This window comes from Lactuca saligna, chromosome 8, assembly GCF_052625555.1.
Source record: "Lactuca saligna cultivar CGN05327 chromosome 8, ASM5262555v1, whole genome shotgun sequence".
NCBI lineage: Eukaryota > Viridiplantae > Streptophyta > Magnoliopsida > Asterales > Asteraceae > Lactuca > Lactuca saligna.
Window position 1 is genome coordinate 8,451,991 of NC_136424.1, and position 24,885 is coordinate 8,476,875.

The following is a 24,885-nucleotide window of genomic DNA, read 5'->3' on the forward strand; positions in this document are numbered from 1 at the left end:
CGGGTAGAAAGTATGGTTACCTTTGATTATGTTTACTAGTTTTTTGTTGCATGACTTTTGGATCCTATGTTTGATGACTTTTTTGGATGTTACTTTGGATGATGTGTACTAGTTTTTTTTGTTATGTGACTTTGATGATATTTGGATATTGAATATGACTTTTGTTATTTACTAGTTTTTTGTTATATGACGTTTATTATATGACTTTTGTTACTTTAACATATTACCTAATTTTTTGTAATAGGTGAAGTATGGTTTCTGATGGTGAAGTTGTAGCTTTTCTTTTACTTGTGTTCTATTGGTTGAGGTCAAACCGGCGTAGACTAAACATAATTCATAGAATTAGAGATCAAGCGGGTATGCGTATACGCAAGATTTGATGTACAGAGACCCTATACAATGTTTCGATATGATTTGTCTTACACAAGAGAAATTTTCTTTATTATGCAACCATTTTACCCAAAAAAATTGGTTGCAAGATAGTAGGACAACAAGCATTGAAGAGAAGACGACTATATTATTATATGTTATAGGACATAATGAAAGTTTTCGCACGGTTAAGGGAGGATTTCATCACTTCACACAAACGATTCATCAATGTTTTCACGAGGTCCTAACGACAACGATGTGTTTTTCAAAAGAAATTATAGTACCAACAACTCCTAATCCAACAAGATATAACTCGGAACGACATAGACGGTTAAAAAACATTTTTTTACATAGCAATAGGTTCATTAGATAGAACTCTTGTACATGTGGTTGTACCCATTGATCAACAAACTCGTTATAGAGGAAGAGGAAAAGGAGAATGTTTTCAAAATGTAATAGGAATTTGTGATTTTGATATGATATTCACCTTTGTTTGGGCTGTATGGGAGGGTACAACACATGATTCAAGAGTTTTGAAAATAGTTGCATTCAATTCGACTTCTAGATTTCCATTTCCTCCATCAGGTTTGTAATATTTATAGAAGTTTTATTATCTATATTCTTTATATAATATGTGTCACAATCATTTGTAGATAAATATTACCTTTGTGATGCTGCATATACAAACACTCGTGGGTTTATGGCTCCATACCGTAATTCTAGGTATTGGTTAGCCGATTTTCGAAGAGGCATACCTTTAACTAGAGAAGAAAGGTTCAATTATGCTCATGCACAACTTAGAAATGTTATTGAGCGCGCTTATGGTGTATTGAAGGCGAGATTATCAATCTTAAAACAAATGGCTCCTTATCCTTTTACAGTGCAAAGAGACATAGTCATTGCTTGTGTCGCGGTTCATAATTTTATAAGGAAATACAATATAGAAGATGACTTGTTTACAAATTTTGAGGATGACACTATGGTTACTCCTAACGTCCAAGGTAGGGGAATTGATAGAGAAAACATACAATGCATAGCCGTTGAATATATGCGTGTTTTGCATGATCAGATTGCAAATCAACTACTTTCACCTACTTTACATTAAATTATTATGTTATTTTAAATTTCATTATGTTTTTATTTGGATATTACATGATTTATATTTAATTTACATTTTGTATGACATTTTTTATTTGTATGTAATTTACATTTTGTATGTACTTGACCCGAGAGTAGCATGGTCCATTTGGGTTGCATATCATCAGGATAATTTGTTAGGATGGACTTTTGAGATAAGGTTATTTATGGTTTATTAATACATTATAAGTTATAATATATTAATATGAAATCATATGTTTTAATTAGTATCGATCAAGAATTAATTTGGAATTAATTTAGTGATCAAAAGAGACTAATTAAATCTATGGGGACTAATTATGAAAATTAGTTATATTTATATGTATTGGGCTTATGATCCATGTTGGACCAAGTTTATGTATGGATACATAAAGAGTTGGACCACATAAACCATGGATCATAAAACCCATGGGTATGGATTATGGGTTATACCCATGACCCTTGGAATCCTACATATAAATAGGTTACTCCATAGCCAAAATCACCACTTCTTTTCTTAGAGAAATATGGAGGTGTTTTGGTGCATGGAATTCTCTCTCAAGAGCCACCTTTGTCCTAGGTGTGTTGTGATTCCATTTGAGGCATTTCATACTATTGGTGCTAAGCTCTTAAGGCCAAATACATCAAGACTTCAAGCCACATAAAAGGTATGTTTCCCTAACTAGTATATCATATGGTTTATGTCAAATGCATGCTAGTTATAGGTTTAATGCCTTGGAAACCGTTTGCATGTATAATCAGTGAAAACATAGATCCAAGGTATTTAGGGTTGTATTTGCACCATAGGATGTTGTATTATACCAAAACCCAACAGTGGTATCAGAGCCATGGGTTGTTTTCTACTATATTTGATGAAAATGTATTTTTTTTTCAAGTTGATGGAAAAAAAAGAAAAGAAAACATGAAGTTTGTCAAATTTTATGATAATTACTTGATTTTATGAAAAACTAATAATTTGTAAAATTTGAGTCACTTTACTACAAGAGTTGAATTAGATCAATTTATTAAAAGATAAAATGATATGATTATTTTATTTGTTTTAAAAGTTTGATCTAAGTGGTTTTAAGGAGTTACAAATTTTGTCATAAAATTTTGGAACTCAAAAGTTTTTTTTTAAAGTTATGATCTTAAGAGTTTTGAAACTTCCATAAGTTATGGATGTGAAATGTCTCATTTATTAACTCTTTAGGTTATGAAGTCCAAGAGTCTTCAAAGGATAATTATCAAAGTTTCAAGATTTGTATTAGTTTATATGATTATCTAATTTCTTGAAAATTGTTGATATGAGTTATCTTTACTTATGAGTTTAATCTAGATCATAGAAAAATTATTTGATTATTGTGTTGATTGGAATATTTGATCTTAATGATTTTTATGAACTCCATAACTTGTCATCAAGTTATGGAACGTGAAGAGTTTTTCTTTTTAAAGTGTCATTAAGACTCATAGGTTATGAAAATAGAAGAGTCTCTATTTTTAATGTCATCATTAAATGATTTAATGTCTTCCATAACTTGTCCTCAAGTTATTGAACTTGATTTTTTTTTTCATTAAACCTTAATTAAACTCATAAGTTATGAAAAATCCAAGAGTTTTGAAAGGTTTCAAAACTTGTCCTCAAGTTTTGGAATTTGTAAAGTTACCCCCCATGTATACTTTAATTCCAAACTAGACCTTAGAATTTTAAAAGTTAAAATTCAACCCTTATACTTTATAATATTATAAGTTAATAATATTTATATATATGTATAAGAGTAAAGTCAGTCTTACCGTTAGTAGGCCTCATTCACGAAGCCGGTCTATAAGGGGGGTATAAGGTTACAACCTATAAAATGGTAGTTTAATGGGTGTCCACTCTCACCCACCGCTTCCTTGACTGGTGGAGGGTCGTTAGCCGAACGGGTAGGACAAGGACTATAATTCTCCCTTCATTAAAAGTATTAATGATAAATACTAAGTAACTAAACCTTTTATAAATACCCAATCTTAGTTACTTAGGAAAATGTGAATAAGGTGCTAATCCATGAAATTACACTTTGCACTTTGTTTAAGTCGGTTAGTGGAGTGTGTGTGGTTAACCGGCACACTAACTCGTATTTAACAAGGTAGGCAAAGGGTAACTTAATGTTTATCATAGTATCGATGGAGCGTGTGTGGTTAACCGGCACATCGATTGAGGGGTAAACACTTAAGGGTGCCAAGTAATTTGCATGGTTACTTCACACCTTGTTTTGTGATCCTCGGCATCCCAATCACAAAACCTGAAGGGCACACTCGAGATTCAAACATGCCATTGAACAGTTCAATGAATCTCAAAGATCTAGGAGTTTCAAAACCAATTAAAACCTAATTATTATTTCGTTTTTCATGGTGGAAATTGGTGAATCGTCATTCACCTACCTTCAAATATTTTATAGCTTGGATTACGACATCCCTCTTCTAAGTTATAAAATAGTTTGTTGGGTCCTAGCCTTAATATTTCATATTGGGTGTCATATTAAGGACTTTAAATCAACTATCTTGAATATCTCCCAAAAGATGTCTAGTTTAGACATTTATGATCTTCCCAAATCTCTTGAAACAAGCTTTCCTAATGAAGATGATGTCCCTTGGAAATCATACTTCTTTCACCTCCTCCAATTATTCTCCCTAACCCACAAGTTCTTGAAAGTTTAAGATCACTCAAGCCCTATTGGCAAGGCAAGGTCTAGGTGTGGTCACATCTTGGAGATGTAGTCACATATTGACAAGCCGGGAGAGTTGGGTGTCAAAGTCTTGAGAAAGTTGGTGGTTCAATCACTTTCTAAGTCACATAGTGAGTTCCTTTGGGACACCTATGAAACAAACTATGGCATGACCCTTAATGATCTTATCTATTTGTTAAGATCAACTTCCTTAAAACTTGATGGACATTGACAATAGGGACACATGAAATCCAAAAAAAGCATTCTCTTCCCAATGGAAAGGGATCGGCCATAGTCAACTCGGTTGACCAAATGGAAAAGAGAAAAGCTAAGTCTGTGATAGTCCCGTGTACCATTATCAAAGGGTCCATATGTTTATATTTCCAAAGGAGGGGGCATTGGTTGCGAAGCTGCCAAATTTACCTAAGGAGGTTAAAGTCAACAAGTTTGACTCTACTTCAGGTAAAGTTCACTATCTAACTCTGTTAAGTTTCTATTATGAGATTCCTGATACATGATGTGACTGGGTCACATGGTAATGTTTTAAGAATCAAAGAAAAGTGAAGAAACTTAAAGAAAGAATACGCTGAATCTGATCGCATAGATGGATTTCTATCGCGTAGTTTGAAAATCGGATTCTTAAGCTACTTCTTAAGAGTTATGAGATATTGCTTAGGAATAGATAACAACAAGTTTTCATATGGATTGTAAGGATAAGTTTTTCCGCATAGTTTTAAAATAAAAGAAATTTTTTGATTTTATTTATTTTAAAATATCCTTACAATGGCATTTGAGGAAAAATTGTTGCTTATATGATTCCATTAATAGCAAGAGTGGAAATATGAAATTGATTCTTTCTTTTGTGGTAATGTCTAAATTTGCCAAATAAGGAAAGATTCTCATCACCCAAGTTTCAATTGGATCAGAACTTGGAATCATGCAAGTTGTATAGCATGATGAATGAGAACTTTCAAGTATAGGAAAAATTAAGACCAATTTCTTGTTCACATGGATGTGTGAGTCAAGTAAAGGACTAAGGGATCGAGTACACATTCTTGTGCAGTGATTAAATCCACCACAAAAGATTGATAAAACTATTCGTCATAGTTTACTAAAGCTCAGTAAATATGGTTATACTTACAAGCTTAAATGTAACTCTGAGACATTGGAAAAGGTTCCAATGTAAGGCAAAGCGAATAAGAAGAATCAACTTAGGAAGAAGGATAAAAATTTCTCAAATCTGAAAAGATGGGAGAGTACTTTAGTATCAGTTTTGTGATCATCTTAATGATTAAGAAACCATAGCACAATTAGTTCTCTAAGGAAATCTTAGTGCATTCTTATGACTAAGAAGAGGAATCTTGAATTGTTGAAATGGTTAAATCAAGAAGATGAGTCATACTTCGTTCCAATACAAGACTTAGAGTCATACTCCAAGTTTGTAATTTGAGTGACATGTCTTAAAGAAGTTTTAAAAACACTTATCAAATGTAAGAGTAAAAGTTTCCTACTCTTGTACATTTGACATTGGTAAGTTGTGATGTTTTCGATAAAACAAAGACCAACTAAAGCCAATTGTGTGAAGTGTTTGTCTTGATTAGAATCTGCACTATCTCTTGGATGTTTGACAAGGGAGTCTTATAGGTCAAGAGGACAGTGGGAGTCTTAAAGGTTTTGAAAGTCTCAAGAACTAATCAAGAATAAAACCTGAAGTTCTTCACTAGCACATGACTTGAGGTTTATAACCTATCATGTTGACATATTCTGTGCCCAATCCAGTTAAAGCTGGCTTTCCATATGAGTTCTTAGATTTCTCAATTGGTTGCGCAACAACTTGGAAGCAATGGCAGGCCCTTGAGATGCCAGGTGGCAAGAAGTTAAGATTGAGTTTAGTCCATATGAGTTTGGATTTGTCATTATCCTTGTCTTGTGACTATGGTTTTGACAATTCACATGGATAAAAACACATACACCATTAAATCTAAGTGTCATAAGGTTTCTCTTCGATTCATGAAAATGATGGTAAGGAAACTCTTTCACTAAGTAGATTTTGAGTAGATAGCAATTGTGGGAATGACAAAAGGTCTAAACATTATGATTACGACATCCCTCTTCATAATTGTTTAGACACACATGTGAGCTATCTAAGAGAGGTGTATGATATTGATAAAGTCTTATCAAGGCAATCTAGTATCATAAATCTGAACTTTGGTAAGAAAGTCAATAAAGTATTGAATTCTAGAAGTTCAGTTGATTTCTGGGTACATGTCAAAGCTAGTGGGAGCATAAGTGTTATGCTAATAATCATCATGTTAGTGGGAGCATGATAATTATGATAAGTATTGCAAGTTAGCAATGTTAATTATAGAAAACAAAAGGTTTCAATTGGGAAAAGTTGTTTTGCTATAATTAAGGGAGAGGAAATTATACTTCATCTCAAATCTATAAGCTTAGATCGTGAGGTTTTAATCATTTAGTCAATGAAATATATATGAATTTCATGTTGGAATGGGTCAACATAAGGAAATTCTGTATATGGGTCCATTATTTGCATTCTTAAATTCGATTATGATTACGGCATCCCTTTTCATAATCTGAATTTGGCAAATAGAAATGGAAATGTTATAGCAAAAGACTGGTTTAGTCTTTAATCATTTAGTCAATGAAATATATATGAATTTCATGTTGGAATGGGTCAACATAAGGAAATTCTGTATATGGGTCCATTATTTGCGTTCTTAAATTCGATTATGATTACGGCATCCCTTTTCATAATCTGAATTTGGCAAATAGAAATGGAAATGTTATAGCAAAAGACTGGTTTAGTCTTTATGTGAGACATCATGAATCGTGTCCCATATGCTTTGGATATAGGATCGATTACATGTGCTATATTCATCCTTTGTAAAATTTTCCTAATGCCTGGGGCATTAAGAAGGGAAAAGGTTTAGAACTGGATATGACTAAAAGGATTAAACAATTATCGATGACAATCTAAGGTTTACCAAAGATTGGTTACTCAATGACAGTTGGAAGTATAGTGATAATTCTGGAAGGACTATATTGACATAATCTGTAAGGAGGCAACTCTTGTTCAAAAGTGATAGTCAAAATGGAATCTGGAAATGTTTCAAAGTTAGAATTTTCATTATGTTTAAGATTAGGAAACTTAATGCAAGAAGGATGTTTCTAAGGAGCTGATCTCTTTTGGAATTCTCTGTAATGGTTGTTGTCAAGTCTGTCTGACTTTGTGCATAATCATTACGAGAGGATCAATGCATATAAGTTTAGAATCTAACCGATTTCAGTAAATGACATGAATTTGGAATTCTTGTATTTGCAATAAGGATTTGGGAGTGTGAAAAGAGAATCATTGAAGTTATGTTCAATTGATCTAGTTCACAAAGTAAAGATCATAGACAAACATAGTATGCATACTTGGTGTATGACATGACTCGTGTTTAGAAAATATAGTGTACATGCTTGGAGCATGGGACAACTATTGTTTTAAATTCAAGAATATAGTTGATAGCTGAAACAGTATACAATGAATAATGTGTAATCATATGGTGATAAATAAAAGGTGTTTTATTTATGTTCATAGGTTTTGATACCATATTGGATTCAATTATTCTTGTGTTTCATTTTGCTTGTTTTGACTTCCAGAATAAACTAGGTTATTCTTCCGGAATGACTAAGTTATTCAAACCATCCACAGTCGGTCATATGTTGGAAGTAGATATGAATCAAGACTGTCATGGGTTGGCTTGTAGAGGTCTAAGATGTTGGAAAAAGGGCTACAACACCCATGAGTGCTCATAAGTTCTGAGTATTGGATTCAACCCGCGCTCATTGGAATCACTTCATGGATTTTATCACGAGTGATCATGAGACGATAATATCTTATATTCTTCAAACCTAGAGATAAGAGTTGTTACTATGAGTTGGTTGTACATTGATTGCACGAAAACGCATTTGGTAAATCGGTGCTATAAAACGTGCCTTTGTGTATGATTCAACAAGTAGTAGAAAAATCCATATGAGTCGAAGTTTATCCATTCCTTTTACCTTCGTGATAAAAGCGATATCTGTGGGCCCCTCGATGATTTGATGATGACAAATGGAAGTGCTCGGCCGGGCCAGGACTGATTTGATTTGTTCAATTAGTCAGTCGTCATAAATCAGAAATCGAGAAACAACAAATGGACAGAGAGAATGATTATAATCCATGTCTCAATCCATATTATATTTAGAATGGAGGAATATATGATCCCTTATCTAATGGACGCGTCATTGATTTGTTCAGAGTTCGACAGCGGCTTTAAGAGCTACGATTGCTAGTCGGGTTATGAAGTCGTACTTGCAATAATAGTTTTAGACTTATCCAAGTGGGAGACTGTTGGATTAGATGCCTAAGCCCATAGCTATTATTGGTATGTACTTGATCCGAGAGTAGCATGGTCCATTTGGGTTGCATATCATCAGGAAAATTTGTTAGGATGGACTTTTGAGAGAAGGTTATTTATGGTTTATTAATATATTATAAGTTATAATATATTAATATGAATCATTTGTTTTAATTAGTATCGATCAATAATTAATTTGGAATTAATTTAGTGATCAGAAGAGACTAATTAAATCTATGGGGACTAATTATGAAAATTAGTTATATTTATATGTATTGGGCTTATGATCCATGTTGGACCAAGTTTATGTATGGATACATAAAGAGTTGGGCCACATGAACCATGGATCATAAAACCCATGGGTATGGATTATGGGTTATACCCATGACCCTTGGAATCCTACATATAAATAGGTTACTCCATAGCCAAAATCACCACTTCTTTTCTTAGAGAAATATGGAGGTGTTTTGGTGCATGGAATTCTCTCTCAAGAGCCACCTTTGTCCTAGGTGTGTTGTGATTCCATTTGAGGCATTTCATACTATTGGTGCTAAGCTCTTAAGGCCAAATACATCAAGACTTCAAGCCACATAAAAGGTATGTTTCCCTAAATAGTATATCATATGGTTTATGTCAAATGCATGCTAGTTATAGGTTCAATGCCTTGGAAACCGTTTGTATGTATAATCAGTGAAAACATAGATCCAAGGTATTTAGGGTTGTATGTGCACCATAGGATGTTGTATTATACCAAAACCCAACACACTATATATAACAACAGGTTAAAATTGTTATTTTTCATCACTCAACACATTCAGTCAAATGTACAATCAAACAACAAGATTTCTTACTCAGTCAGGATTTCTTACCCAGACAAACCTTTCATAGTCAGCAACTATCAAACGGGGCCTAAATTACAGTTTATAAGCAAAGAAAATGACAATTACACCATTCAATCCAATCCATTCTAGATTTCTTCCTCCTATTCTTGATCCACAAAAAAGTTAAGGATTTGATGATATTTGCACATTTTGTTGGGGATAGTCGATTGTTGTTAAATGTATTATCATTCATTGCTTTCCAAATGATCCAAAGAATGCCATAGCATATCCCTAGTAAAAACCTCCTTTTTTGAACAATATGATGTTCCCGCACCTTTTTAAAGTTCCCCATTGATACCCCACACCATTTGAATATCCATTCTAAAACTGATATTGGATATTCACACCCCACCAAAGCATGATCAACGCATACTTCCACCTCACCAAATTGACCGTATATCCCTATGGAAGAAAGAGATAGATTTTAAGGAATTCTATCCATTTTTCCCTCCATGTGAAATGTTGGAAAATTTAGTATTAATATTTATATTTTTACTAACTTTGGACATATATAAGTATATACACATGTTGTATATACAACTAACTCTAAGTGAGTTTGTGTTCTCCTCCACGAGGACTTTGAAACGATATATTATATGTCCAAAATAGAGTATATGTGAATGAGATATCGATACTCAAAGATGGGTATTTGAGAATAAATTTAGCAAAAACAGAGGAACGTGGGAATGATTCTCACATTGGTAGAAAGACCAAACCAAATAAGGTTTATAAGCTTGAATGCATGAAAGGCTTACAAGTTTGTGTCTATGGTTATGCTACAATTCCTACCCGCGTGCAGGGGGGGGGGGGTGAAAATCTTGGATTTCGTAGACCAAAAACACCGAACACGTGCATGGGCACGACCTGTGGACATGAATGCAGCTCCGAAAACTCGAGCGCGTGCTAACCTTGTTTTTGCTAAACTTGACAGTTTTAGTCATATTTTTTTTGAATTTTGTAATGGATGCTTTAATTGCGTAATTAATGACATTTATTGGCATTAAACTCTCAATCAATTAGTGATTTGTTTCCATTACACAATTCAACTATAAAAGAAGACCTTGTCATCTCATTTAAGCACACGAATGAAAATACTCTTCTTCTTCCTCCTTCTCTGCACTCCTGCTTCTGGCGATTCTTTCAGGCAAGTGGTAATATTAGGCAGTACAAAATACTGCTAATGTTGTTTTACCCTGGGAACAGATGGCGAATCTGTTTAAGGGAATCAAGTCCAACTCGAGCCTCAGCCACTGCGTTTGCTTCTAATCTTTTCTTTACATGAACCTTTCAAAGGAGAAAAATGAAGACATTACACTAACAGTCTTAAACAGATTTATTCTTTGTTCTAACCATTTCATTTTTCTTATCTTTTATTCTAAATCGATTTTGTATCAGGTTTTCCTGTAATCTATTTAACTGTGGTTACATTCTTTTAGAATGTCTGGAACTCCCGCTGCTACTGCAACTCCTGTTGCTGGTGCTAAACCTACTGTGAACCCAAATACACTGGTTCCAAACATCATGGCTAATCATGCTGAGAGACCTGGAAAATTTTTTGGTCTAAACTTCAAGAGGTGGCAACAGAAGATGCTATTCTACTTGACCACCTTGAACCTGGCTCGATTCCTAACAGAAACTGCTCCTGTAATTGTTGAAGGGCATGTTGATGCTCAATCTGTGAATGCAGTGGATACATGGAAGCATTCAGAATTTCTGTGCCGCAACTATGTGTTGAATGGGTTGACTGATGCACTTTACAGTGTTTATTGTAAAGTTGCAACTGCTAAGGAACTATGGGAGTCTTTGGAAAGGAAGTATAAGACAGAAGATGCTGGAACCAAGAAGCATGTTGTTGCTAAGTTCTTGGAATACAAAATGGTTGACTCAAAATCTGTTATGAGTCAGGTCTAAGACCTTCAGGGCATCATGCATGATAACAATGCAGAAGGGATGGATCTTAATGAGTCATTCCAAGTTGCATCAATGGTTGAAAAGCTTCCTCCTGGTTGGATAGACTTCAAAAACTACCTTAAGCATAAGCGAAAGGAGATGTCTGTGGAGGAACTGGTGGTGCGTCTTCGCATTGAAATAGACAATCGAATGGCATTGAAGAAATTCAGTGAAGTTAAATCTTCCAAGGTTCATATGGTGGAAGTTGGTCAAACTTCCAAGAGCAAAAGCAAGGGACCTCACAAAAGGAAAGCAAAGGGCAAAAACATAGGCCCTAAGGCAGGAACTTTCAAGAAGAAGTTCAAGTGCTACAACTATGGCCAACCGGGTCACAAGGCTTCGGAGTGCCCGCAACCTAAGAGGGAAAACCATCAAGAAAACATGGTGAATGATAACATGGAGTTGGTGGCCATGATTATTGATCTCACGGCTATGGTTTCTGAAGTGAATCTCATAAATACAAATTCAAAGGAGTGGTGGATTGACACGGGGGATATTCGTCATATGTGTCATGACAAGAGTGTTTTCAACACCTACAAAGAAGTTGAAGATGGTGAAAAGCTCTACATGGGAAATGCAGCCACCGCGGATATCAAAGGTGTTGGTGATGTCATTCTAAAAATGACTTCGGGGAAAGAAGTGAAGCTTAGGGATGTTTTGTATGTTCCTGAACTTCGTAAAAATTTAGTGTCGAGTGGTTTGTTGAACCAATTTGGTTTTAAACTAGTGTTTGAGTCGGACAAGTTTGTTTTGTCCAAAACTGGTATGTTTGTGGGAAAAGGATATGCCTTGAATGGCATGTTCAAATTGAATGTAATGGTGACAAACAAAATGAATAATACAAGTTCTAGTTTTGCTTATTTTCTTGAGTGTTCAAATGTTTGGCATGGTCGCTTAGGACATATAAATTATAATTCTATTAAGCTATTAATTAAACTAGAATACATACCAAAACTTAATATTGACTCAAATCACAAATGCCCCACATGTGTTGAAGCCAAACAAACTAGATTATCTTTCCAAACAATCAAAAGAAACACCGAACCTCTTGATTTAATTCACACTGATGTGTGTGATATTAAGTCAATTCCTACTCAAGGTGGGAACAAATACTTCATTACATTCATCGATGATAGCACGAAATATTGCTACATATATTTACTTAAGAGTAAAGATGAAGCAATACACAAGTTTGTCTTGTACAAAAATGAAGTTGAGAATTAACTCAACAAGAAAATTAAAGTGGTTAGAAGTGATAGGGGTGGAGAATATGTCTCTCCATATGCTGAATTTTGTGCGAAAAACGGAATTCGTCATGAATTCACATCACCCTATTCACCTCAATCCAATGGAATTGCTGAAAGAAAGAACCTGTCACACCCCGAAAATCAAAGGCGGAAACATTTCCGGGGTGGACTACCACGTTGTGTATCAAATCCAATGTACATAGTAATCACAGTAAACAACCATTACATTACATATATATATATATATATATATATATATATATATATATATATATATATATATATATATATATATATATATATATATATATATATATGAAAGTTTACATTTGTTTCAAAAGTAAAGTTATACAAGATATACATATGCATCATATTAACAAAAGTTGAGACGAGTCTTCCACGCACTCCGTCTTCATCAAAAGAGATCACCGGGTACCTGTCTAACTTGGACCTGAGAATACAAGCGGTTTGAAAATCAGCATAAAGCTGGTGAGTTCATAAGCGGTTTTATTTTATGAAAATGTATCGATTTCCTTTAGTTTCCGAAAAAAATTGTTATCCAAGAAAATCCCATATTTTCTTATGTGAAGTTGGTTTAGTTATCATTCATTAGCAATTCGATTATGTGTTGTGTTTTACCCCAGGAAAATCCCATATTTTCCTAATTGTAAGATCAGTTGTATATCACAAAGTATAGTTTAACACACAAAACTATATAATGAAAATCTTGGGATCACTATCCCGAAAGAGATATAAAATAGTTTGACACATATGAAAGTACAAATTTAAGATCATGGGACTATCATCCCGGACTAGACACGAGATAAGTTGATGTATATATGGAAATAAAGATTGAAAACCATGGGATCACTATCCCGGATAAGATACAGATTTGGAAAACCATGGGATCACTATCCCGTATAAGATATAGATACAAAACCATGGGATCACTATCCCGCATAAGATATAGATACAAAACAATGGGATTACTATCCCGTAATGGATATAGATTAAAGACCATGGGATCACTATCCCATATATGATATAGTTACAAAACCATGGGATCACTATCCCGGACTAGATATAAAATAGTTTGATAATACCATGGGATCACTATCCCGAAAGAGATCTAGAAACAAAACCATGGGATCACTATCCCGTATAAGACATAGATACAAAACCATGGGATCACTATCCCGAACGAGATATAGTTTCTAAACCTAAACTGTGAATAAGCTAATATTAATACATGTTGTGAGTCGGGTAACCATACTAATACGACAACGTGACCTCCTTGACGTTTGTCAGACGTCGAAACGATATCCAGAAATTTGTCACCCCAGGCGTGCCCGCCTAACTGTAGCTAGCAGTTAAGGTGTGGGATTGTCAGTCCCGAATATATCTATTCACAAATTCCGCGCTCTCCCTCCAGGAGACTCTGGTTACACATCCAGGGAGGATTTACTGATCATCCATAAAGGGTAGTGACTATCTCACAAACCAGTACTAAACTATTCACAGGGTTCTCATAAAATATCGACATACAGAAGATTATGAAACATAGTACAGTAAATATAGATACATACAATGAAATTATCTGACAATACATTCAAATGATACGGAGATAAACTGAATTAGACATAGTTTATCTAATAACTTGATATAGATATCGATATATGATAGAAAGAACAGTAAAGACCCCCAAATTATTCCCATAATAATTTGATTAGTTTGATTGTTTCCTTAACTAAAATTCTTTTAGTTGTAATTGATAAGTCATTCCTTATGCTCAGCATAATACATACGGAGTAAAAGAGTTTATAAGTTTGTCAGATATAATTTGAAACATATCAATGTTTTGATTTGAAAACAGTTGTAGTTTGCTTGTATTCCCCCCCTGAAAACATTGAAAACAGTGAAAAAGCCGTAGGGGTATGAACTCATTGGACGAGATATGAGATGGTTTGGATGCTAAGAGTTGATCCGGAACTTGTAAACACACGAGGTTCCTAATTATGATGTAAAGATACATATTTGTATCTAATTAGGACTTAGATTGATTGTTGGATAGGGACAATTGCTTCAAGTCGCGATAACACTCCGATACAAGTGTTTGGAAGGACCCGGGTGGCGTTTAGGGACATGAATGATGCGAGGGACTTAGGAAATGAGTTGGGACTTCAAAGGAACACCCCCTTTTAGGGAGTTTACGGCCACAAGACCCATTCCCCATGAGTTTACGGCCGTAAACTCATGGTGGGGTCAAATATGGGCAAAAGTGACTTCAAACACTTAGGGGAATTTTTCTAGGTTTGGTTCAAAGTCTTGGAATGGATTTTTAACATCAAAATGGCACATTTTAGGGATTTTACGGCCTAGCATGGTCTCATGGCCGTAAACTCCTATAAATCCATGAAAAGTTGTGTTTTTGGATCCCAAACTAATCACATGTGATTGCTAAAATTGTACCAAAGCCTTATATGCATTTGTTTGAAATTTTGAAGGGACTTTTGGAGTTTACGGCCAATGAGACCCCTCTCATGGCCGTAAACTCTCTTAAAGAGCAATTCCATGTGTTTTAATGCCAAAAACTTGTTTGTATGGACTTCTAAAATTCATTCCAAGGCTTTAGGGGTGGTTTAAGGACATTTTGACATGTGTTTATGAGTTTACGGCCAAAGGCTATGTGCTTAGGCCGTAAACTCCTAAATGTGATGCATTTGATGTGTTTAAGGTCTCCAAACCATTTTTAGATGATTCTAGGATTTACCACAAGGACATTGGTTGAGTTTCAGGTCATTTGGACATGTTTAAAGACACTTAATCCCCCATTTAGAGGAGTTTACGGCCCAAGCACATGCCTTGGCCGTAAACTCTTATTTGTCCCCCAAAAATGATGTTTCATGTGTCCAAATGTAAATATCTATGTTCTATAATTCATAACTAAGACATATGAGTGGTTTGGAAGGATTTAAGGGCATGAAAACCCTAGATATATGAGTTTACGGCCCAAGAATGATCCTTGGCCGTAAACTCCTTCAAACATCACAAAGTTCATGTTTTAATTGTTTAGAGTCCATATCTTGAAGCCATTTAGCCATATCTAAGTCCCAAACTTGTCAAGGAGGGGTTTAAGGGCTCAAAAACCCACTTATTGTGAGTTTACGGCCCATGAATGCTCCATGGCCGTAAACTCATGTATGTGGTCACAATTTATGTTTTGAATTCGAATTTGAAGGCTAAGAAGGTTACAATACAAGCTAAGGAATGTACCTTAGAGATTTGAAGCCTTAAATTTGATTTTTGGACCCTTAAACTTGGATTTAGGAGAGAGGTTAGAGAGAGAGTAGAGAGAGAAGGAAAAAGCTTCAAATGGATGCTAGAACACTTTTATATAGATCCTAAAACTTGTACGCAGTGGAATTCTACCCGATACCGGCGTTAAACGCGGCTTTTGGTCGCACTCGATTAAGTTTCCGTCACTCGGCGGGGACATTTCTAAAACTTATGAAATAATTATTTTCGGGCTAATTACATGAGTTCCTGAGTGATTTAGACACTCATTAAATTATAATAAACATATAAGTTTAAATAATTTGACCCAAAGTGTAAACATAACGGATTTGATAACGGCGACTTTTCGGGTAGAACGGGTTTTGGCAACGAACAATTTCGGGTTGTTACATTATCCCCCCGTTAGAGGGAATTTCGTCCCGAAATTCAAAGAATAAGATATAGATCATGAGTTTGAAATGAGACTCGAATGGATTTGCTACTTCGGATCTTCACTTTCTCAAGTGGAATCGGGTCTCTACTGTGCGTTCTAGTGAATCACTAGGGTTTCGTTGGGTAGAAGCCTCTAAGGATTCGAGACATGATGTACCGGATAGATGTTACCAAGCTCTACGAGCATCTGAACCGTGAAGATCGTAGAATAAATCTCTACGAAGATTTCAAAGAGTATGGCGTGGAACTAAACTTGACGTTCGAATGAAATTCCCGGAAACTCTTCGGGACAGACATTTAGTAGAAGGAGCTACTAACTTCTCGTTTCTCAATGATCATGGAAACGAGGGATGTGGTAATTCGTATCAGAAAAACTCTTGAGTTTTAAAGCGTGACACAATATGAAAGTTTGATGCCGAAGATCATGAGAATTAGGTCGAGGAAAAAGATATAGACAAGCGACCCTCTCGAAACCAAGATAACAACACGAATGAGACTCAGTCATTCCATGTTAAACGTAGCATCAAAGTATTTTCGTGAAAGGTTTCTCATTTAACCAAATGGAACATAATAGTTCTCTGGACCGAGGATTTAATCTATAGGTACGAAGTTAGTGTTCTCAATCTCATTGGTTAGTCGTCTCGATGATGCACATTTCAATCACATACGAGGAATTGAGCTTAGAAAACGTTCAAATAGATAGGTAACAGTTTTCCCTCTAAATACTGGAATCGAAAAGAGTTGCAGGTATAAGAGTTATCAAAGAGAAGTATACCTGCGGCGACAGAGGGATCAGTGGTGGTAGCTGCTTTGGGACAGTTCCTTTTGAAGTGCCCTGTTTCACCACAATTGTAGCAGGCTGGACTGATTCCTGCTCCCGATGATTGGTTCGTTAACTTGGCCAGTTTTCTGCAGGTTCGAGCAAGATGGCCCTTTTTGCCACAGCTGTCGCAGATCCTTTCGCGACATGGACCAGGAATGCGGTGATGGTAGTTGCACTTACCACACCAAGGAAGGGTACCAGTGTATCCACTGGTAGGAGTTTGGGCTGTAGAACCAACAACTGAGACAGCAACAGGGGCAGTAGCAGCATGGACTGCTACCGTTTGTTGTTTCTTCGAAGACCCTTTCGTACTCGGGGCCTTTCGTTTGTTCTGAGATTTCTTTTTACTTTCACCTCCACTTGTGTCCGACTCGGGAGTGGTAGTTTCCTCATCAGAGTTGTCTTCGTGATCGATCAAGATTTTCGCAAGACATTTAGCGCTGTCGTACGTGTCTGGATTTGCAGCCAAGACATTCCCTTTAGTTGGCTGGGTCAATCCCCAGATGAATCTCTCGATCTTTTTACTCTCCGGGGTAACCATTCCCGGACAGAGTAATGCCAGGTCATCGAATCTTGAAGTATAAGCAGTTATGTTGGAATCCTTCATCTTAAGGTTCCAGAGTTCGTGTTCTAATTTCTGAATTTCGCCCCGAGGGCAATACTCTGCTAGAAGAAGCTCCTTCATAGCTTCCTAACCCATAGCATTTGCTACAGGTAGGGTTAAGGATTTGACTCGGCCGTTCCACCAAGTCAGGGCTTTGTCAAGGAAAGTGCAGGCGGTGAATTTGACTTTGTCAGACTCCGAACAGGCACATATTTCGAAGATTGACTCGATTTTCTCGAACCATCGAGTCAGGGAAATGACACCTCCAGTGCCATCAAAGGTTGTGGGCTTCGCGTTCATGAAGTCTTTGTAGGAACCCCCTCTTTGGTGTTCCTGGCTGTCTTCTGGAATTTGGGGTTGGGGACCACCTCCGGAGCCACCAGGATTCATTTGTGACATAGCTGCCACCATTGCATCAGTCAGAACTGTCTGAAGTGATGCGAGATCGAATTGAGGAGGAGGTGGCGGTGGAGGAGGATTGTCGTTGTTCTTCGAGCTGGGTCTCTTTCTTGGAGGCATCTTGATCTAAAAAGATCAGGAAAGAGAGGATTATAAGTCCTCCGAATTGAATCAAGAGATATTGAACAGAGGATATCTCATCAAGACAGATATAGCATCATATTAAGCGATAAAGCAGGAAAGAGTTATCAAGACAGAACATTTTATCGCTAGCGGAATGATCAAGTAACATCGCATGTACGAGGATTGGCTCGAGAAATACTCCCATAGTATTTCATGGTTCGCTGCAGCGACGATTTGTTGTTTGAGATATTAGGTAAGTTTTAGGCATGCTGCGTACCACAGTTACTCCCAAGCACATGTTGGCCGTGTCTCGAATGAATATAGTTGGCCAGACTATATTGACCCTAGACACGACTACATAACTGCCCAGGTTTAACCGCAGTGTACAACACCCACAGTTACTCTCTGATACCAAATGTAACAACCCGAAATTGTTCGTTGCCAAAACCCGTTCTACCCGAAAAGTCGCCGTTATCAAATCCGTTCCGTTTACACTTTGGGTCAAATTATTTAAACTTATATGTTTATTATAATTTAATGAGTGTCTAAATCACTCAGGAACTCACGTAATTAGCCCGAAAATAATTATTTCATAAGTTTTAGAAATGTCCCCGCCGAGTGACGGAAACTTAATCGGGTGCGACCAAAAGCCGCGTTTAACGCCGGTATCGGGTAGAATTCCACCGCGTACAAGTTTTAGGACCAATATAAACGTGTTCTAGCATCCATTTGAAGCTTTTTCCTTCTCTCTCTACTCTCTTTCTAACCTCTCTTCTAAATCCAAGTTTAAGGGTCTAAAACTCAAATTTAAGGCTTCAAATCTCTAAGGTACATTCCTTAGCTTGTATTGTAACCTTCTTAGCCTTCAAATTCGAATTCAAAACATAATTTGTGACCACATACATGAGTTTACGGCCATGGAGCATTCATGGGCCGTAAACTCACAATAAGTGGGTTTTTGAGCCCTTAAACCCCTCCTTGACAAGTTTGGGACTTAGATATGGCTAAATGGCTTCAAGATATGGACTCTAAACAATTAAAACATGAACTTTGTGATGTTTGAAGGAGTTTACGGCCAAGGATCATTCTTGGGCCGTAAACTCATATATCTAGGGTTTTCATGCCCTTAAATCCTTCCAAACCACTCATATGTCTTAGTTATGAATTATAGAACATAGATATTTACATTTGGACACATGAAACATCATTTTTGGGGGACAAATAAGAGTTTACGGCCAAGGCATGTGCTTGGGCCGTAAACTCCTCTAAATGGGGGATTAAGTGTCTTTAAACATGTCCAAATGACCTGAAACTCAACCAATGTCCTTGTGGTAAATCCTAGAATCATCTAAAAATGGTTTGGAGACCTTAAACACATCAAATGCATCACATTTAGGAGTTTACGGCCTAAGCACATAGCCTTTGGCCGTAAACTCATAAACACATGTCAAAATGTCCTTAAACCACCCCTAAAGCCTTGGAATGAATTTTAGAAGTCCATACAAACAAGTTTTTGGCATTAAAACACATGGAATTGCTCTTTAAGAGAGTTTACGGCCATGAGAGGGGTCTCATTGGCCGTAAACTCCAAAAGTCCCTTCAAAATTTCAAACAAATGCATATAAGGCTTTGGTACAATTTTAGCAATCACATGTGATTAGTTTGGGATCCAAAAACACAACTTTTCATGGATTTATAGGAGTTTACGGCCATGAGACCATGCTAGGCCGTAAAATCCCTAAAATGTGCCATTTTGATGTTAAAAATCCATTCCAAGACTTTGAACCAAACCTAGAAAAATTCCCCTAAGTGTTTGAAGTCACTTTTGCCCATATTTGACCCCACCATGAGTTTACGGCCGTAAACTCATGGGGAATGGGTCTTGTGGCCGTAAACTCCCTAAAAGGGGGTGTTCCTTTGAAGTCCCAACTCATTTCCTAAGTCCCTCGCATCATTCATGTCCCTAAACGCCACCCGGGTCCCTCCAAACACTTGTATCGGAGTGTTATCGTGACTTGAAGCAATTGTCCCTATCCAACAATCAATCTAAGTCCTTTTAGGGATTTTAAGGCCACAAGAGCCATTCCCCATGAGTTTACGGCCGTAAACTCATGGTGGGGTCAAATATGGGCAAAAGTGACTTCAAACACTTAGGGGAATTTTTCTAGGTTTGGTTCAAAGTCTTGGAATGGATTTTTAACATCAAAATGACACATTTTAGGGAGTTTGTGCGAAAAACGGAATTTGACCATGCTAGGCCGTAAACTCCCTAAAATGTGTCATTTTGATGTTAAAAATCCATTCCAAGACTTTGAACCAAACCTAGAAAAATTCCCCTAAGTGTTTGAAGTCACTTTTGCCCATATTTGACCCCACCATGAGTTTACGGCCGTAAACTCATGGGGAATGGCTCTTGTGGCCTTAAAATCCCTAAAAGGACTTAGATTGATTGTTGGATAGGGACAATTGCTTCAAGTCACGATAACACTCCGATACAAGTGTTTGGAGGGACCCGGGTGGCGTTTAGGGACATGAATGATGCGAGGGACTTAGAAAATGAGTTGGGACTTCAAAGGAACACCCCCTTTTAGGGAGTTTACGGCCACAAGACCCATTCCCCATGATTTTACGGCCGTAAACTCATGGTGGGGTCAAATATGGGCAAAAGTGACTTCAAACACTTAGGGGAATTTTTCTAGGTTTGGTTCAAAGTCTTGGAATGGATTTTTAACATCAAAATGGCACATTTTAGGGAGTTTACGACCTAGCATGGTCTCATGTCCGTAAACTCCTATAAATCCATGAAAAGTTGTGTTTTTGGATCCCAAACTAATCACATGTGATTGCTAAAATTGTACCAAAGCCTTATATGCATTTGTTTGAAATTTTGAAGGGACTTTTGGAGTTTACGGCCAATGAGACCCCTTTCATGGCCGTAAACTCTCTTAAAGAGCAATTCCATGTGTTTTAATGCTAAAAACTTGTTTGTATGGACTTCTAAAATTCATTCCAAGGCTTTAGGGGTGGTTTAAGGACATTTTGACATGTGTTTATGAGTTTACGGCCAAAGGCTATGTGCTTAGGCTGTAAACTCCTAAATGTGATGCATTTGATGTGTTTTAGGTCTCCAAACCATTTTTAGATGATTCTAGGATTTACCACAAGGACATTGGTTGAGTTTCAGGGCATTTGGACATGTTTAAAGACACTTAATCCCCCATTTAGAGGAGTTTACGGCCCAAGCACATGCCTTGGCCGTAAACTCTTATTTGTCCCCCAAAAATGATGTTTCATGTGTCCAAATGTAAATATCTATGTTCTATAATTCATAACTAAGACATATGAGTGGTTTGGAAGGGTTTAAGGGCATGAAAACCCTAGATATATGAGTTTACGGCCCAAGAATGATCCTTGGCCGTAAACTCCTTCAAACATCAAAAAGTTCATGTTTTAATTATTTAGAGTCCATATCTTGAAGCCATTTAGCCATATCTAAGTCCCAAACTTGTCAAGGAGGGGTTTAAGGGCTCAAAAACCCACTTATTGTGAGTTTACGGCCCATGAATGCTCCATGGCCGTAAACTCATGTATGTGGTCACAAATTATGTTTTGAATTCGAATTTGAAGGCTAAGAAGGTTACAATACAAGCTAAGGAATGTACCTTAGAGATTTGAAGCCTTAAATTTGAGTTTTGGACCCTTAAACTTGGATTTAGGAGAGCGGTTAGAGAGAGAGTAGAAAGAGAAGGAAAAAGCTTCAAATGGATGCTAGAACACGTTTATATAGGTCCTAAAACTTGTACGCGGTGGAATTCTACCCGATACCGGTGTTAAACGCGGCTTTTGGTCGCACCCGATTGGAATTCTACCCGATACCGGCGTTAAACGCGGCTTTTGGTCGCACTCGATTAAGTTTCCGTCACTCGGCGGGGACATTTCTAAAACTTATGAAATAATTATTTTCGGGCTAGTTACGTGAGTTCCTGAGTGATTTAGACACTCATTAAATTATAATAAACATATAAGTTTAAATAATTTGACCCAAAGTGTAAACGGAACGGATTTGATAACGGCGACTTTTCGGGTAGAACGGGTTTTGGCAACGAACAATTTCGGGTTGTTACAGAACCGTACCTTGAAAGAAATGGTCAATGCCATGATAATTAGTTCGGGTGTAAACCGGTCAATGTGGGGGGAAGCTATTTTGTTGGCTAACTATCTTCTAAATAAGATACCTCACAAAGAAAAGAATGAAACACTGTATGAACTTTAGATGGGAAAAAATCCATCATATAAGTACTTACGAGTGTGGGGGTGCCTAGCTAAAGTTGTAGTACCATCGCCTAAGGTACAAAAGTTAGGGCCTAAAACAGTGGATTGTGTTTTCATTGGATATGCACAAAGTAGTAGTGCTTATCGGTTCCTTGTGCATGATTCTAAGAATCCTGAAATACACAAGAATACTATAATGGAATCAAGGAATGCGTTATTCTTTGAAGATGTGTTTCCTTGTTTGAACATGGAAGTTGAAAGCCCATCTTTACCAAATAACAAAGCTGTTTAAGAGGAAGAACAAGCTCAAACACACTATGTGGATAAAATTCTTGAAAATTTTGCGAAAGGAGACACTAGCATAGCTAGAACTCTAATTGACACTAGTCGACATCTACGTAAAAATAGAGGTGATAGTGTTAATCAAGTGGAATACTCAAGAATTATTGGCAGTCTGATGTATCTAACGATTTGTACCAGACTTGACCTAACATATGCTGTGAGCAGACTAAGTAGATACACTAATAAACACAGTTCTGAACACTGGAAGAGTATTACTAGTTTGCTAAGGTATGTGAGATACACGCGAGAATATGGACTGCATTATGGAAGACATCCAGCAGTTATCGAAGGATACACAAATGCAAATTGGATATCTGACATAAAAGATTCCAGATCTACAAGTGGATACACTTGGAGGTGCTGCTGTAGCGTGGAAATCATCCAAGCAAACGGTTATATCTAGATCCACGATGGAATCTAAATTTATCGCCTTAGATATTTGTGTTGAAGAGGTGGAGTGGCTACGTCAATATGTAAAGGACATTCCCGAATGGCCCAAGCCGGTAACGGCCATATATATACATTGTGATAACCAATTTGCAATTGGTAGAGCTCAAAGTACAATGTATAATAAGAAATCAAGGCACATTAGACGTAGACCTAAAATGATACCACAACTAATCTCTACGGGGGTTATCACGGTTGACTGGGTGAAGTCAAAGGATAACATCGCGGATCCGCTTACCAAAGGCTTGAGTAGAGATGTAGTCTATAAGTCGTCAAGAGGAATGGGACTAAAGCCCATGAATGAGTAAATTCATACGAAGGAAACCTTACCCAGAAGACTGGAGATCCCAAGATCTGGGTTCAAAAGGATAACCTAACTGTATGAGTGAGGCATGTCACTGTGGGGGAGTTAACATTACTTCCTAGTCCATTCCTAGATGTAGTGACAAAACTAGGCTAAACATATGGTTTTTAATGATTCTTGGAATCACCTATGTGAGAGAGAAGTAGGGTCGTTTCGATGGGAGTTATAGGGGCACAATTCCTAAAGCTCTTGCAGAACTAGGCTAGTGTTCATGACCAAAACGAACACGTCTATGAGGATATGACTTTGCCAGAGAGAATTCTATGAGATTTACATTGTCGTCTACATAAATGGCAGCTTAGTTCAAAGACATCGAGATCTACTAACTGCTAGGAGATTAAGTGCAACTTCTTAAGGGAGGGTTCAAAGGGTAATACCTACCAATCCTATGCATGATTCAACTGTTGAAAATTTCGTTTGGAAATTGGATGTGCAGAGATCGATATTCATTCATGCGGGGGATTGTTGGAAAATTTAGTATAAATATTTATATTTTTACTAACTTATGTATAAATATATACATATGTTGTATATATAACTAACTCTAAGTGATTTTGTGTTCTCCTCCACGAGGACTTCAAAACGATATATTATATGTCCAAAATAGAGTATATGTGAATGAGATATCGATACTCAAAGATGGGTATTTGATAATAAATTTAGCAAAAAGAGAGGAATGTAAGAATGATTCCCACATTGGTAGAAAGACCAAACCAAATAAGGTTTATAAGCTTGAATGCATAAAAGACTTACAAGTTTGTGTCTATAGTTATGCTACAATTCCTACCCGCGTGCAGGGGGTGCAAATCTTGGATTTCGTAGACCAAAAACACCAAACTCGTGCATGGGCGTGACCTGCGGATACGAATGCAACTCCGAAAACTTGAGTACGCGCTACCCTATTTTTTTGAATTCTGTAACGGATGCTTTAATTGCGTAATTAATGACATTTATTGACATTAAACACTCAATCAATTAGTGATTTGTTTCCATTACACGATTCAACTATAAAAGAAGACTTTGCCGTCTCATTATTACACGATTTAACTATAAAAGAAGACCTTGCCGTCTCATAGCACACGAATGAAAATACTCTTCTTCTTCCTCCTTC

At 36.7% G+C, this 24,885-nt stretch overlaps 1 protein-coding gene across 1 annotated transcript; it reads left to right on the forward strand.

The window, feature by feature from the left end:
• Window positions 1-251: 251 nt before the first annotated feature.
• LOC145009374 (uncharacterized) lies at window positions 252-1,474 on the forward strand. Its single transcript, XM_078968082.1, has 3 exons — window positions 252-357; window positions 730-954; window positions 1,023-1,474. Exons 1-3 carry the CDS (start codon window positions 252-254, stop codon window positions 1,472-1,474), a joined length of 783 nt encoding a protein of 260 aa, XP_078824208.1.
• Window positions 1,475-24,885: the final 23,411 nt, after the last annotated feature.

Coding starts and splice junctions, on each gene's coding strand:
- LOC145009374 (XM_078968082.1), top strand. CDS start 252: ATGGTTTCTGATGGTGAAGTTGTAGCTTTTCTTTTACTTGTGTTCTAT. Junction 358..729: donor TAGAATTAGAGATCAAGCGG/GTATGCGTATAC, acceptor ACATAGCAATAG/GTTCATTAGATAGAACTCTT. Junction 955..1,022: donor ATTTCCATTTCCTCCATCAG/GTTTGTAATATT, acceptor AATCATTTGTAG/ATAAATATTACCTTTGTGAT.